The 13268-nt window shown below is 60.9% G+C and overlaps 1 protein-coding gene across 7 annotated transcripts in view; it reads right to left on the bottom strand.

Annotated features, from left to right (window-relative positions):
• The window catches only part of STAB1 (stabilin 1), a 28924-nt gene that overhangs the window by 886 nt on the left and 14770 nt on the right, over window positions 1-13268 (bottom strand). For all 7 annotated transcript variants that reach the window (XM_021068893.1, XM_021068894.1, XM_021068890.1 and 4 more), the window contains 41 exons: window positions 13089-13247; window positions 11707-11802; window positions 10684-10779; window positions 10505-10552; window positions 10251-10381; window positions 9970-10081; window positions 9473-9550; window positions 9286-9384; window positions 9057-9155; window positions 8789-8920; window positions 8430-8558; window positions 8212-8268; window positions 7785-7868; window positions 7151-7346; window positions 6935-7030; window positions 6798-6843; window positions 6624-6700; window positions 6311-6436; window positions 6046-6119; window positions 5818-5892; window positions 5452-5574; window positions 5104-5151; window positions 4816-4893; window positions 4550-4696; window positions 4075-4215; window positions 3913-3972; window positions 3411-3587; window positions 3241-3327; window positions 2981-3130; window positions 2824-2880; window positions 2536-2737; window positions 2098-2247; window positions 1901-2005; window positions 1637-1744; window positions 1363-1556; window positions 1123-1267; window positions 906-1039; window positions 652-817; window positions 461-570; window positions 246-365; window positions 15-164 (listed from right to left, as the gene is read on the bottom strand). In XM_021068893.1, coding sequence (XP_020924552.1) covers window positions 15-164; window positions 246-365; window positions 461-570; window positions 652-817; window positions 906-1039; window positions 1123-1267; window positions 1363-1556; window positions 1637-1744; window positions 1901-2005; window positions 2098-2247; window positions 2536-2737; window positions 2824-2880; window positions 2981-3130; window positions 3241-3327; window positions 3411-3587; window positions 3913-3972; window positions 4075-4215; window positions 4550-4696; window positions 4816-4893; window positions 5104-5151; window positions 5452-5574; window positions 5818-5892; window positions 6046-6119; window positions 6311-6436; window positions 6624-6700; window positions 6798-6843; window positions 6935-7030; window positions 7151-7346; window positions 7785-7868; window positions 8212-8268; window positions 8430-8558; window positions 8789-8920; window positions 9057-9155; window positions 9286-9384; window positions 9473-9550; window positions 9970-10081; window positions 10251-10381; window positions 10505-10552; window positions 10684-10779; window positions 11707-11802; window positions 13089-13247 — 4662 coding nt within the window. The remainder of the gene's footprint in view (window positions 1-14; window positions 165-245; window positions 366-460; window positions 571-651; window positions 818-905; window positions 1040-1122; window positions 1268-1362; window positions 1557-1636; window positions 1745-1900; window positions 2006-2097; window positions 2248-2535; window positions 2738-2823; window positions 2881-2980; window positions 3131-3240; window positions 3328-3410; window positions 3588-3912; window positions 3973-4074; window positions 4216-4549; window positions 4697-4815; window positions 4894-5103; window positions 5152-5451; window positions 5575-5817; window positions 5893-6045; window positions 6120-6310; window positions 6437-6623; window positions 6701-6797; window positions 6844-6934; window positions 7031-7150; window positions 7347-7784; window positions 7869-8211; window positions 8269-8429; window positions 8559-8788; window positions 8921-9056; window positions 9156-9285; window positions 9385-9472; window positions 9551-9969; window positions 10082-10250; window positions 10382-10504; window positions 10553-10683; window positions 10780-11706; window positions 11803-13088; window positions 13248-13268) is intronic.

The raw sequence follows: 13268 nt of genomic DNA, 5'->3' as shown, positions 1-13268 counted from the left end.
GCCACCAGACTCACCACATGAGCCCAAGAACCATTGTCAGGGCCCACGTCACTGATGACAAGGCTGAGGCCCGAGTGGGCAGGAAGCAAGGAACCCTGGCTGGCGTTGGTGCTCAGGAAGGTGGTGTTGGAGGCATGCAGCTCCAGGTCTGGGCCGCTCAGCGTCTGAAGGCAAGCAAAGCCAAGGTCTGTTGGCCCGGGACAGCCAGAGGGAGCAGAGTTGGGCTCGGTACCCCTGCTAGTTACCATGTTGTCCACAAAGCCTTCGTTGACAGGGACGAAGAGTGTCTTGTAGGTGAGCTCGTCGTCCAAGAAGTCCAAGAACTCGAGACCCCTGGGGGTGGCATTGGCATAGCCCAGTAGCATCTGGTAAGATGGGGAAACAGGTTTGTGGGTGGGCTCTCTCCCCAGAAATCCCAGCTGCCCCACACCCATGGTACTGAGCCTGGGCTCCTGCACACCCCGTAGAAGGTGGAGAAGTTGGCGGTGGTAGCCAGTACATCAAGCAGCTTCCCGTTGCATACACTGATTCCATCACCCACGAAGCCATCGAGGCATCGGCAGGCTACATCTGTGGGAAAGGCAGCTCAGTGAGTCAGGGCATCGGTCAGAAGAGGCAGAACAAAGAGTGGGGCTGTGGGGGTGACTGCACCTTGTTCGCGGTAGCAGTAGGCGTCCCAGCGCTCTGACAGGTTCACCCGGGCACCCAGGCTGACCACGCCTACCTGACCCTCACCACAGTCAGCAGTGGGGAAAGTGACAGGGTGGGCAGCCGAGCCATTGGCCAGCCAGCCCACGAGGCAGAGGTGGAAGCCCAGCTGTAGGGACACAAGTGGATACTGAGATGCAAGGCCCAACTCAGGGGGTCCCCATAGGTGTGGCTCAGGACTCCTGGGCCCCACGCACCTTCTGGGCAGCAGAGAGCTGAGGGAGAGAAGCAAGAACAGCTCCCTGGGCCCCACAAGCTGCCTCAGCCTCTGAGAAGTTCAGGCCGTAAGGGCCACTGGAGGCCTGGAGGTGGAAAACACCCGCACGTTTCTCTGCAAAAGGGAGGGACGCACAGTCAGTGAGGCGGCAGCAGCGAGGAAGAGCTGGGTTGCGGGGCGGGGGCAAGGAAGCACACCTTGGAAGTGCAGGTCAGTGCACACGGCGTCCCTGTGACAAGGTGGTGGCCGGTCTAGGCAGCGGTCCACGGGTGGCTCAGGCTCCTCCAGACACTGCAGCCCGTCACCCACATAGCCAACATGGCACACACAGCGCCGCGCATTCTGGAATGGGAGGCCAGGTGGGTGCCATTCAGGGACTGGGGCCAGCTACTCTGGGGGCCCCAACCACCCAGCTGCCTGGCGTCCCGCCTGCTCACCGGCCCAGTGATCAGACAGTCAGCATGCTCGCTGCAGCCACCATGGTGGCCATCCTCACAGGGGTTGCGGGCCCGGCAGCTCCAGCCGTCACCCTCGTAGTCGGGCAGGCAGGTGCACGTGACCACTGTGCCTGCCTGGCTGCAGTGAGCATGCTCACTGCAGCCACCGTGCCCATCCTGGCACAGGTCCACCACTGGAGGCAGAGAGAGGGTGGTTGGGACAGGAGGGGAGGGTGGGGGGCCTCCCGCCTCGAGTCCCTGCCCAGCTGCTCACCTGTGCAAGTGCGGCCATCCCCTTCATAGCCCAGGCTACACTCACAGCTGTTGCCCACTCGGCACACGGCCTGGGGTGCGCAGGGTGGGGCACACACAGGCTTCAGCTCTGTCCCCAGGGGCCACCCCACATATCCAGGTTAGTGGCTACCCTCCTGGACCCCTCCTGGGCCCCCTCCCACCTGAGTGTGCAGCTGGGGCCCCCACTGGTGTGTGCATGTGTATACAAGTGGGCAGGGTGAGCACAAGGACAAGGCCCACTTACCCAGCTGCACCTCGCAGCGTGGCCCAGTCCAGCCCTCATCGCAGAAGCAGGAGCCAGAGCCCCCCAGGCCATCATCACAGTGGCCATGGGAGGTACAGTTGCAGGCTGGGAAGAGGGACGAGCAGCAGAGGATGGTGTTGGTACGTGGGCCAAGGAAGAGGAGCAGGGTGGAGCAGGGTGGGGGCAGGACAGCCTACCTTGGCAAAGGGGCCCAAAGGCACCTGGGGCACAGAGCTCACATGCTGTCCCAGCAAACCCCAAATGGCACCTACATTTCCCGCTGCCGCTCATGCCATCCACACAATCGCCATGGTTACTGCAGGGGCTGCTGGCACCACCAGGGCAAGCTAGCAGATGGGGTGGGGCTGAGTGAAGTGGGACTGGGGACTCTCATCAGGAACCCACACATGCATCTCCAGCCTAGCTACACTGCCCATCCTCCACCCAGTGGCAGCCAAGGCTCTTGAAACAGCAGCAGCCCACCCAAGTCCCCATGCTCCCGGTACACCCCACCAGCTCCTGTACCATCTACACACACACACACACACCCCCGACCATCCCAGCTCCCCCTCTGAAGCACAATCTCCAGAACTGCCCTTGGCCACCAGCAGCATCTGTAGCCTCAGGACACTCACCTCGACACTCACTGCCATAGTGACCAGGGCAGCAGCTGGGCTTCCAGGTGGTGGTGACACAGTTGCGATAGCAGCCCCTACCCAGACCTTGGGGCTGACCCCAGTGGCTGGACCGGCTCCAAACCCTGCGTAGCGCCAGGGAGTGCAGCGGAGGGGCTGTCCAGAACTTGGAGAAGTAGGGCCGGCAGGCCTCAGGGCTGCCCTGGGCCAAGAGGAGGCAGGCAGCAAACTTGAGCTTGGTGGGCCCTGGGCTCTGCTCCAACCCCCACCCAGTTCCCAGCCCCTTACCTGCTCCTTGGAACCCTCAGGACAGGGGGGTTCCAGCCCACAAATGCTGCAAACCTTCTGAAAGGAAGGGAAGCCAGCACCGCAAGGTCAAGCGGATGGACAGAACAGGTGGGCCTAGGCCCCAGCCCATGCACCTCCAGCCTGTAGCCTCCCTCACCAGCCACAGAGGCCGAGTCTCAAAGCTGTCACAGCGGGCTCCAAGGCCAGGTGGCTCCAGCAGCTGGTCGATGCCATAAGCTAGGCCACCTTCAAAGGGCAGGTGCCGCTGCACAATTTGGGCATCCTCCTCTCCCACCATGAGCTCACCCTGCAGGAGGAGGACACAAGATGCGTGGAGGTCACAGGTGTACTGCAGCTCCTCCCACCCCCAGACACTGCCTCCTGCTTCCCTCACCCGAGCTTTCTCCTCAGACTCACCGGCCGGGCACGGCTGCAGGAGAAGGAGATGGGGGTCCCATGCATGGTGCGCAGTGGGCCCAGGTTGGGCAGGTCAGATGCCAAGGCCTGAGCAGATGAAGCCATGGTTGGAGCTTGGTGAGCAGGTTGAGTGGCAGACAGTGGGGGCCATGGTCTGGGGGTGTACCCACCGCAACATTGCGGATCACGTGGCCCCGCAGAATGGCTGCCAGCTTGTCACGATGGTCCTCGTGGTACAGCCAGACCTGGCGATCAGGAGGCAATGCCCGCAAGGCAGAGTCTGTGGGCCACAGCATTGTAAGAGGCCTATGGGATGAATCTTGAAGCAGGGGTAGGAGGCCAGCCATCTGGTGGGACAGAGGTGTGGTAGTCACAGCCCAGTCAGAGGCTGGTGGGCAGACGGAGCAGGCTGGACCTCAGAGACCAGAAAGGGCTCCAGGCACCTTCCCACCAGCCACACTGCTCTGTAGCCATCCCAGACCGAAAGGCACACATGCATGTTCTCAGGTAGCGGGCACACATAATCACACCCTCGTGCTCACTGGGAGGCTCATGCACACAAATACGGCCAGTGCACAGACAGGTGAGCATGCTCGTTGACAGGCACCCACAAACACATACCCACACATGCACATATGCACACACTGAAAGGCTCACACATAGCAGCAGTACCGTCACAAGGCCACTGAAGATCTTGTAACCGAAGCTCTCGGCGGCAGCAGTGACGTTTCTCTGGGGACAGGTGTCCGTGAGCAGTGAGGTCAGGTGGGTAGTGAGGATTCCAGGCCCCCAGCTGCCTGCCTTCCAGCTCCCGGGCCCACACCCAGGTCATACCCGTGGGATTGGGGCAGTGTCCGGCTCCCAGTGCAGGACTTGGGGCGGCAGCAGTACACGGTCAATGAAATGCAGGACACCATTCACTGCCTCTTGGTCGCTGCTCACCACTCGAGCGAAGTCATTGATGTATATGCTGCCCTGGAAGTGGGCCCAGGACCAAATGTAGCCAATTGATGGGGGATGCAAGTGGGGCTGAGGTGGGGGCAGAGTCTATGGTGCAGGGTCAAGGCAGAGGGCAGGTCTCCCCTCCTGCCCAGAGAAAGAGCATGAAGTCCTGAGCCCCAGACGGAGGAGGCTATAGTAGCCTGTGGGATCCAGGATCAGACTCATGTCCACCTCAGTGAAGTTGGCCCTGGCCCCAGGAAGGTGAGAGGTCTTACAGGCATGGGGACAGGACACAGGCATGGGCCTGGGAAGCAACTGAGTCCTGGGTCTGTGGACTGCCCATGGCAGGGGTGGGACCCAGGCCCACCTCCCTCTCACTGAAGCGCAGTGGGTGCCCCGAGAGCGTGGTGGCATAGCCCTCTTCCAGCAGCTCTTGGCTTCGCAACTGCCGGCAACCAACCACGTGGTAGCGGAACACAAGCTGGCGATTGGCACGAATTCGGGCCATCTCATCCTGGAGTGGGAGTCATGAGGGTACAAGGGTGACCCAACGGTCACCTCAGTCCAGGCAGTGCCCACCCCACACCTCCAAATGCCCAGCCCTCCCTACCCTTGCTCCGGGATCTGGATTACCTGTGACAGATTGGTCATTAGATCAGCATGCGGCACAAAGATTGTGAAAGGCCCATCCCCCTTGAGCTCTTTGTATTCCTGGCGGGAGAGGGAAATGGCTTCAGCGGAAGAAGGGCAACCTGGGACCAACTCGAGACTTCTACTGATCTTCTGGGAAAGACCCGGGCTCTGAGAAACTCTGGCCGGCACTCTGACCAAATGAAAATTTCAAGGTCCAGAGACAGGAGGGATGTGCTGGTCAGAGAGGCCAGGCTGGACCAAAGGTGTGGAGGCCAACTGGTCACTCACCAGGAGGTAGAGACTGAAGAAGGAGGCTTGCTTGTCCCGAAGGAGCTCCTAGGGAAGGGGAGGCAAGGATCAGCTCAGGTTTTGGTTGGCCCCCATTCAGGGCTGGTACCTGTCCCGGCACCTGTAGCCCAATTTCCGGCCAAGGCAGAGATGAGGAAAGGAAAGCCAGGCTGGTCTGAGCTGAGGTCAGGTTTGGGTTCATGGACCATAGTTGGGTCAGTCCCAGGTGGAGTCAGAGGTCAGGCTGAAGTCACGGTCAGGCCAGGATCAGGATCCAGTCTGGGGTCTTAACCAATATCAAGGGTCATGACCAAGGCTGGGTCAGGAGTCCTACTTGGGCATCATTACCAGGCCAACTCGGGCACGGCAGGTGAAGCCATCACCCACAGTGTGGGCTGCGTCGCAGGTACACGTCCTCTGGCCATCCCCTGTGCTTTTGCACACAGCATGGAGACTGCAGCCTCCGTTGTTCTGAGGCAGGGACAGAAGAGAGAGACATCAGGGACTCTTCTGCTCCAACCAGCCCTGGTGGAGGCGTTGTGAAGTTCCCTACCCAACCCCCCGAAGTCTTCTTTCCTACTAATCAGTTAGACCTGAACTTGTTGGGAGGGTGACTCAACCTTCAGAGCCAAGACCCTGCTGGGGGTGAGGAAGGCTGGTTCCTGCCTCAGTCTCCTCCCCCTGTGAAGCTGGGTGGGACTTGGGGGGTCTGACCTGGGAGCAAGGGTCCAGGAGATCACATGTCCGGATGCCGTCCCCACTGTAACCCTCGCGGCAGCTGCAGGAGACCTGTCCCAAATCCTAATCAGTGGGGCTGCTGGGACTCAAGAGTGGGCCAGCACCCTGGGCAGAAGGAGCACCTTCTTCCTGGGCCTGGTCTGAGGAGGGCCACACCCTATGAGGGAATGGCATGGCCCCAGGGTCCAGCTCTGCTGTGCTGACCTGCTGGGGGCCTGTGGGGATACAATCGGCATGCTTGTGGCAGCCCCCGTGGCGGATGAGACAGCTGTTAGCCTCTGGAGGAAGAGACATGGGGATGAGAGGTGGCCCTCAGTGGGCCCTGTCATTCTTCTGTCCATCCGGGTGTTCAGCCCCTCGTCCATCAGCCCCGCAGCCCTGTGTACTCCCCAGCCCTTCCTGTTCTAGCTCTGATCTCTGAAGCCAGACCCTGAGCCCCGGGTCCACCCCAGCAGGGGCCCAGCCTCACCCTGGCATATCTCCCCGTCGCCCGTGTAGCCATCCCAGCAGGTACATGTCCGCTGGCCAGGGGCCACGTTGGTGCAGTTGGCGTGGGGGGAGCAGCCCCCATGGTCCTGGGCACAGAGGTCCACCTCTAGGGGTAGACAATCCCAGGGAGTTATGAACAGCAGATGTGGGTCAGAGTGGGGCCAGGCGAGGAGGACGTGGGAGGAAGGGGAAGCGACAGGGATAGAGACTGGACCTCGAGGGAGTGGGGAGGGCTCTGTGGGGAAAGCCACCCCCAAATTCCAGAGGGGCCTGGGGCAGCAGTGTGGCTGGACCTGAACAGTAGGTGCCGTTGCCCGAGTATCCCGCAGCACAGACGCAGGCAGGGGCGGCAGCTGAGTCCTGAAGGCAGCTGGGAGGGACGTCACGGCTTAGTCTATCTGCCCAGCCCTTGCCTCCATCCTGGTCCCCCATCCCCTTGCCCACCTGGCCAGGCTGAGCTCACTCACTTGGCATTGGGGTCACACTTCTGTGGGCACTGAGGGCCAGTGATTTCTGTGGGGTAGGAGGATGGTTCTGACCATTTGGACCAAGGAAGCGTCTCCCCAGAAATCAACCGCCTCTCCCCACTGGAGTCACTCCTCACCCTGGTCACAGCGAATGCCCTGCCAACCCACGTTACAGACGCAACTTCCATCCCCTCGAAGCCCCTCCTGGCACAGCCCGTGGGCACAGTTGCACACTGGGAGCAGAACAACAGAGGACAGAAGTTACCCCGTGCCTGTCCCACCTCTGCCACAGTGTCTCTACGCCTGCCGTCCTTGGCCGGCTTGCCCCCATCCCTGCCCCCTCCCATCCTCACCTCCGGTGCAGTTAGGCCCATAGCGGCCCAGCTCACACATCTCACAGGCTGTTCCGTGGAAGCCCTCATGGCAGCGGCACTCCCCACTGCCCAGGACCCTGTCCTGGCACTGCCCGTGGCCTGAGCACACACCACCCAGACCCCCTGGGCATGGTTCACACAGTGTGCCAAAGAAGCCAGGGCAGCAGTCAGGCACCTGCGGGGAGGGGTGTAGGGAGGGGCCGGGCAAAAGGACAGACATCAGGGGCAGGGAAGGGGTGGGGGGTCAGGGAAAGGGCATCTTGGGGCCACAGAACAAAGCAAGTGGGACGCAGGCACGTGGAGGCGGCCTTCTTCAAGCCTGCCCATGGCAGGGGTGATGAAACAGACCCCACAGGGAGGGGCAGAGCTGAGCCCCTTTCTCTCTCTTCCCATACCCGCTCCCTGGAGGCATGGCCACAGGGACAAATGCTGGCCGCTCTGACCTCAGATCTCTCCTTTCCCCTTCCTCCAGGCTTTTGCTTCCCTGGATGCATCAGAGTCCCAGCCCTGCCTCTGCCCTTGAAGCCTAATCTGGGCTTCTGCCCTGGGCCCCCACTCCCACCTTCTTCTCTCTGGTCAAAGGCTTGGGGCTGGGGGTTGCTTCAGGGCAAACCTGGATCTTCCTGGCACATGTGTAAGAACAGCCCCGGGAGAAGGAGTAGCCAGATCGATAGACACAGCTCTTTTTGGGGGTGTCCTGGAAATGGGGACAGGCAGGACTCAGCCAGTGGCTTAAGTAGGGCAAAGGTAGTGAATGGGGGGACGGACAGACTACAGGTATCAGTGGATAAGACAGAAGAGCAAGAGAGGAAAAGGGTCAAGGAACGACCAGGACAGGTCTGAGGAGAGCAGGGGCAGGACCCAGGCGTAGGCCCAGGCCACTGGTCTCAGTGAGGCCTCCTCTGGGCAGACCTGGGCCTCGTCCAGGGAAGTCAAGTGGCCCACGCTGTTCCAGGTGCCCATGCCTGGGTGAGCAGAGCTGGGTCCTGGGAGTTTGAAAGCAGGTGAAGCAAGGAGGGGATGTGCTAAGCCCACCTCACCTCCAGCTTGTAGCCCTTATTGCAGCGGAACTTCCGAGTGCAGCTGACACATTTCTCCTGAGGGGGAGGGCAGGGCATCAGAGGGTCCTGAGGTGGGGGTCTCCAGACCCACCAGGGCCAGCTAAACAGCACTCCCACCAAGTGCCCCTCCCTCCAGCCAGGCCAGCCTGCACCTCCAGCTCTTAACTCCCCAACTGTGTACCCCCCCCACCTCTTACCCGCAGGGCCTCTGCATGGCTGTGCAGACAGCGGCTTGAGCTCACATTTAGGACCCCCGACAGGCCGAACAGGGAGCGGCCAGGAGCCTCCAGCACAGGGCCTTCCAAAGGCACGTGGTTCACCTCAGGCTGTGGGGAGGGCAGGAGGCTGAACCACCCCCACCACCACCCCTGCCCCTTGGGGCTACAGGCCAGGGAGACACCCCAGGCCTGGGGTATCTCCATGGACCAGGGGCTCCCATGATGGGCAGACCCTGGAGCAGAGGTGGGAGGCCCCCAGGTGGCGAAACTAAAGACAAGGGGTATTCAAGAGCAGGGTGCCTGGGGAAGAGTCTCCTTGGCTGCCTCCCTACACCAACCTCGCTGCTATGGTTGTAGAAGACAAGCCAGTGGGCGGGGCCCAGGAGGGAGTTTCGGTGTCCCCCCCTCCGCAGGGCCTCCATGGAGAGCGCCTCCCCCAGGATCACGTGGTGACGCACTGTGTCAGCGTCCTGGAGCAGGAAGGAGAATCTCAGGGGCTGCAGGACTACCAAGTGCCCTGGACAGTGTGTCCGCTGCTGTGTCCCTTTGCCATGGGATGGGGGGCTCACCCTCCCCCCATGGGGGCCCCCATCCTCGCGATCTCACCAGGTTGCTGCTATTGGCCTGGGCTTCCAGAGAGCGGTTGGTTGGCACGAAGATGGTGTAGGCAGTGGCAGCCTCGATCTGGGATACCAGCCTGTGGCGCTGGGGGCAGGGGCAGGCGTCACAGATGGGCATGATGGCCCTCAGTCCTGACCCCAGGAGCCAGCAGCTCTGACCTCACCTGGGGAGGGGGCCCCCGACCAGACACTCCCTCCTCTCCCCTCACCCTTACCTGCAGCAGCTCCCGGAACAGGTGGAAGGCAGGCACGGAGTCCAGCTGCTGCAGCAACCCCTGCCCACCCAGCACATCCCCTCTTGGAGGCAGTAAGACCTGGCACGGAGCATTGGGGCTGGTCAGTATGTCCTTGCCTCTGGGCCTGCCTGATAAGTTCTCTGCACACACAGTCTTCTGGCCATACCTGACTGAGGATGTGGAGGACACCGTTGGTGGCAAGGAGGTCAGCCACATCCACGCTGGCGTTCTGCACCCAGACCCTCTGGAAAGCAGCAGGCAGGGTTCAGGTGGACACAGGTAGACACTTAAGAGTGGGTGTAGTACCAATAGAGAGGCTGCTGGGCACACGGGCACCCAGCCTGACCCAGACACCTTCAGACTCAGGACCTACCAGATGGGCACACAGACCCTCCCTAGGGCCCACACATGAAAGAGACAGGTGTGCACATGCAGACAAAGATGGACAGACAGCCCCTGGCAGGGCAGTCACTCTGGCCCACAGACACTGCCCAGCAGCGTGTGTGTTGTGAGCGTACCCTCTGACCTCAGCCCTGGGCACGGCAAGGGTACCGGATCTCATCCCCTGGGACCCCAGGCTGCGAAGCCCGCAGCCACTCGAGCCCCCCAGCCCCAGCCTCAGCCCCATATGGTCCCTTCTTCTGCCCAGAGTTCACCACATACCCCGCTGATGTTGCGGATCTCCCAGCGCAGGGTGGGGCTCAGGGTGGCTACACTCTGCCTGTCCAGCCGGGCCAGCTCCTCCTCAGAGAGGGCGCCCTGGAGAAAATGGGCCCTGAGGGGGCCCAGTTTAGAGGGGCCGTGGAACCAGGTTAGTGTAACCTACAGAGACCCCTGGAACTGGGCTCCATCCCAAAGGGTGGATGCATGCTAGGCTGAGAACCTCAAGGGAGGGGCTGGTCTCACATGAAAGCCCCTCCCAGAGCCCAGCCCCAGCAGCGCACCTGACCAGTTGTGACAGCATCCTTGGCTGCAGCCAGAAAGCCTGGTCCTCAGGGCTAAGCCTACGGATGGCAGACTCGGAGGGCACCAGGGCTGTGACTCGGCTGTCAGCAGGAAGAGTGATGCCGGCCCCCTGTGCACAATGTGCAGGGGGACAGGAGTGATGAAGTCACCTCTCCCAGCCTCCAGGCCTGCCCCCAGCCCCCAGCCCGTGGAGCTATTACGTGGCCGCCTGGGTTTGAGCCCCCAGTCCTACCTTGATCCACTGATAGAAGACAGAGAAGTGGGCATTTGCCTCCAACTCCTGAGAGGAGGGAAAAATCTGACATCACAGTCCAGGGACAAACTTGAGTCCCCTCCCACCAGGACCCTGAGGACAGCCCCTTCCCACGAAGACATGGCAGTGCTCCTCTGCAAGCATAGGGAACCACTCACCTGGAATATGTTTCCGTAGCAGCTGAAGCCATCACCCCCATAGCCAGGGGGGCATGTGCAGACCCGCTGACCTCCTCCCACTGCCCTGCAGGTGGCCTGTGGTTGGTGGGGGTGGCAGAGAGACACGGCCTCCATTCAGCACCCATGTGGCAAGTGGGACAGCACACATCCTCCATCTCCCCGTTCACCCTGGCCCCTCCTCCTGCTGTCTGCCTGTCCAGCTACCCCTCCCCACCATCTGTCTCTCCATCCATCCAGTCCCTATGCAGGTTCCTCCTTTGCTGTCCCTGGCCCTGCTCTCCAAGACCACTGAGCATCTGACATGAGTTACCCCCACCCTGTATGACAGGGGGCTCAGAGAAGCCCAGGGTATGTGGGAGCACCCAGGAGGCCCTGAGCCCCCAGGAGAGGCCTGAACTAAGAGCAGGAAGAGCCCAAGATGCCATGAAGGAGGCCTTCTGGAATACACAGGCAGAGGGGTGGCGGTGTTAGAGCGGAGGGAGGTCAGGGACAGCAAGGAGTTTGGAGCAGCTGGAGGAGCATGAGTCAGGGGTGGGGGGCAGGGGCTGGGGCCTCATAAGGAGGAACGAAAGCTCTGTCCTGTGGGTGAGCAGGTGACAGGTTTGGTCTTGAGGTTTAGAAAGATCCCAATCCCGGAGTTCCCATCATGGTGCAGCGGAAATGAATCCGACTAGGAACCATGAGGTTGCAGATTCAATCCCTGGCCTCGCTCAGGGGGTTAAGGATCCGGCATTGCTGTGAGCTGTGGTGTAGGTTGAAGACGCAGCTCGGATCCCGCGTTGCTGTGGCTCTGGCATAGGATGGCGGCTACAGCTCCGATTAGACCCCTAGCCTTGGAACCTCCATATGCCTCGGGTGCAGCCCTAAAAGGACAAAAGACAAAAGACAAAAAAAAAAAAAAAAAATAGAAAGATCCCAATCCCGACCAGAGACGGGGACAGTGCTGCAGCTGAGGCCTATCCCTGAAGGCTCCCCTGGGCCCAGAGCCCGCTCCCTGCTCACCAGGTCATGGCAGCCTCCGTTGCCTGCCCGGCAGGGGTCAATGGGACTGCACATGTAGCCATCCCCTGCGAATCCCAGCTTGCAGGTGCACCGGCTCTGGAGAGGATGGGGAGCAGAGGGCTTCATTCTCACCAGAGGCACGAAACCCCTTCCTCGTCTACTGCTCAGCTCTCGATGGGCGCATTTCCCTTGGAAGGCCTGCTCAGACCCCAGAGGCGTTCCCCCCAGCCCCACTCTTGGAGGTTCATGTTCTAGACATGTTGACTGAGGCCCTTAGGGGAGGCGGCTCCTGGGAGGAGTCCGAGGCAAGGAGACATCCGTGAAGACATGGCACCACTTGGCTCTCAGACCTGAGCCCTGCCAGGCTGTTGAGGTCAGCCGTATGTGGCGAGTGGGCGGGTTTTGCCAAGGCCAGCCCCAGGGATGGTGCTTGGATCCCACCTCCAAGCCCACCAGCCACCCCGCTTGGCTGTCCTGGTCCTGCCCACTCAATGCCAGTGTCCCTGGGCTTGTCCACCCTGGAGGTGAGCCAAGAGTAAGACTCTCGCATCTCAGTGGCCCCTCTTTGCATGCTGGGACATTTCCACCTCCTTATTCCACCCTCAGGTCTGCACTTTAAAGCTCCTGATGCACTCGCAGCACCAGCTCTCATGCCCATCTGAGTTCTCACGGCTGAGGCCCCAAGGCCGGTGTGCTGGGCCATCATGGAGCAGGAAGACAGGGAGCCCCGCAGGTCCCTGTACAGGCCTGGGCCACGCGGAGGCTGAACCTGAGCCAGTCAGATTCCTAAGTGTGTGTTAGCTTCTTCGATGCCAGCCTATCCTCTGGCTCACCAGACCTGACGGGCTGCATGTGGAAGGTTCCAGGGTCTAAGATCCTGTGACTCGAGTCTGAACACAGAGCTCCATGAGTCTAAAGATTTGAGGAAATCACTCCCCTTGGATAGGGGTCTCTCTCTGCTTTGCTCAGTATTGAATTCCTAAATCTCAGTAGCAACTAGTACATAACAGGTGCTCAGTGACATGTGGGAAACCAGCCAGTGTGTGAATGTGCTGTCAGCAGCCAGTGGCCGCAGTGGCCACTTAGAGCAGAGAACTCGTAGATTCTCAGTTAGGAGAGTCCACATCGCTGAGAGATAGGAGTCACAGCCTTAGACTGGCACTGGCACATGGCTTCCTTTACAACTATTGTGACCTTCACGTTGCTTCCAGCACCTATCCGCTACTTCCAGACTGTACAATATTTCAGGGCTGGATGTTCGTTTGTGTCTGATGTTTGAGACCTTGAGCTTGAGATCTTGGAGTGGACATTCCTAGAGTCACATGGGCTCAGGAGAGAGTCCCCCACCCCACCTTGCTCTCTTGGGGCCCCTTGCACCTCACCTGCCCGGGACCCACATAGCTGCAGAGGGCGTCAGCATGGCAGCCGCCTCGCACATCCAGCTCACACTCGTTGATGGCCATGCAGACACGACCATCCCCACTCCAGCCTTTGTTGCAGGTGCAGTGGTGGGTTCCCTGGGCCCCAGGGACACACTGAGCCTGTGAGAACCACAGACGCAA

The sequence above is a fragment of the Sus scrofa genome, chromosome 13 (assembly GCF_000003025.6).
Source record: "Sus scrofa isolate TJ Tabasco breed Duroc chromosome 13, Sscrofa11.1, whole genome shotgun sequence".
NCBI classification, from domain to species: Eukaryota; Metazoa; Chordata; class Mammalia; order Artiodactyla; family Suidae; genus Sus; species Sus scrofa.
The sequence above is the reverse complement of the archived record's forward strand: the minus strand, read 5'-3'. Positions and strand labels throughout refer to the sequence as shown.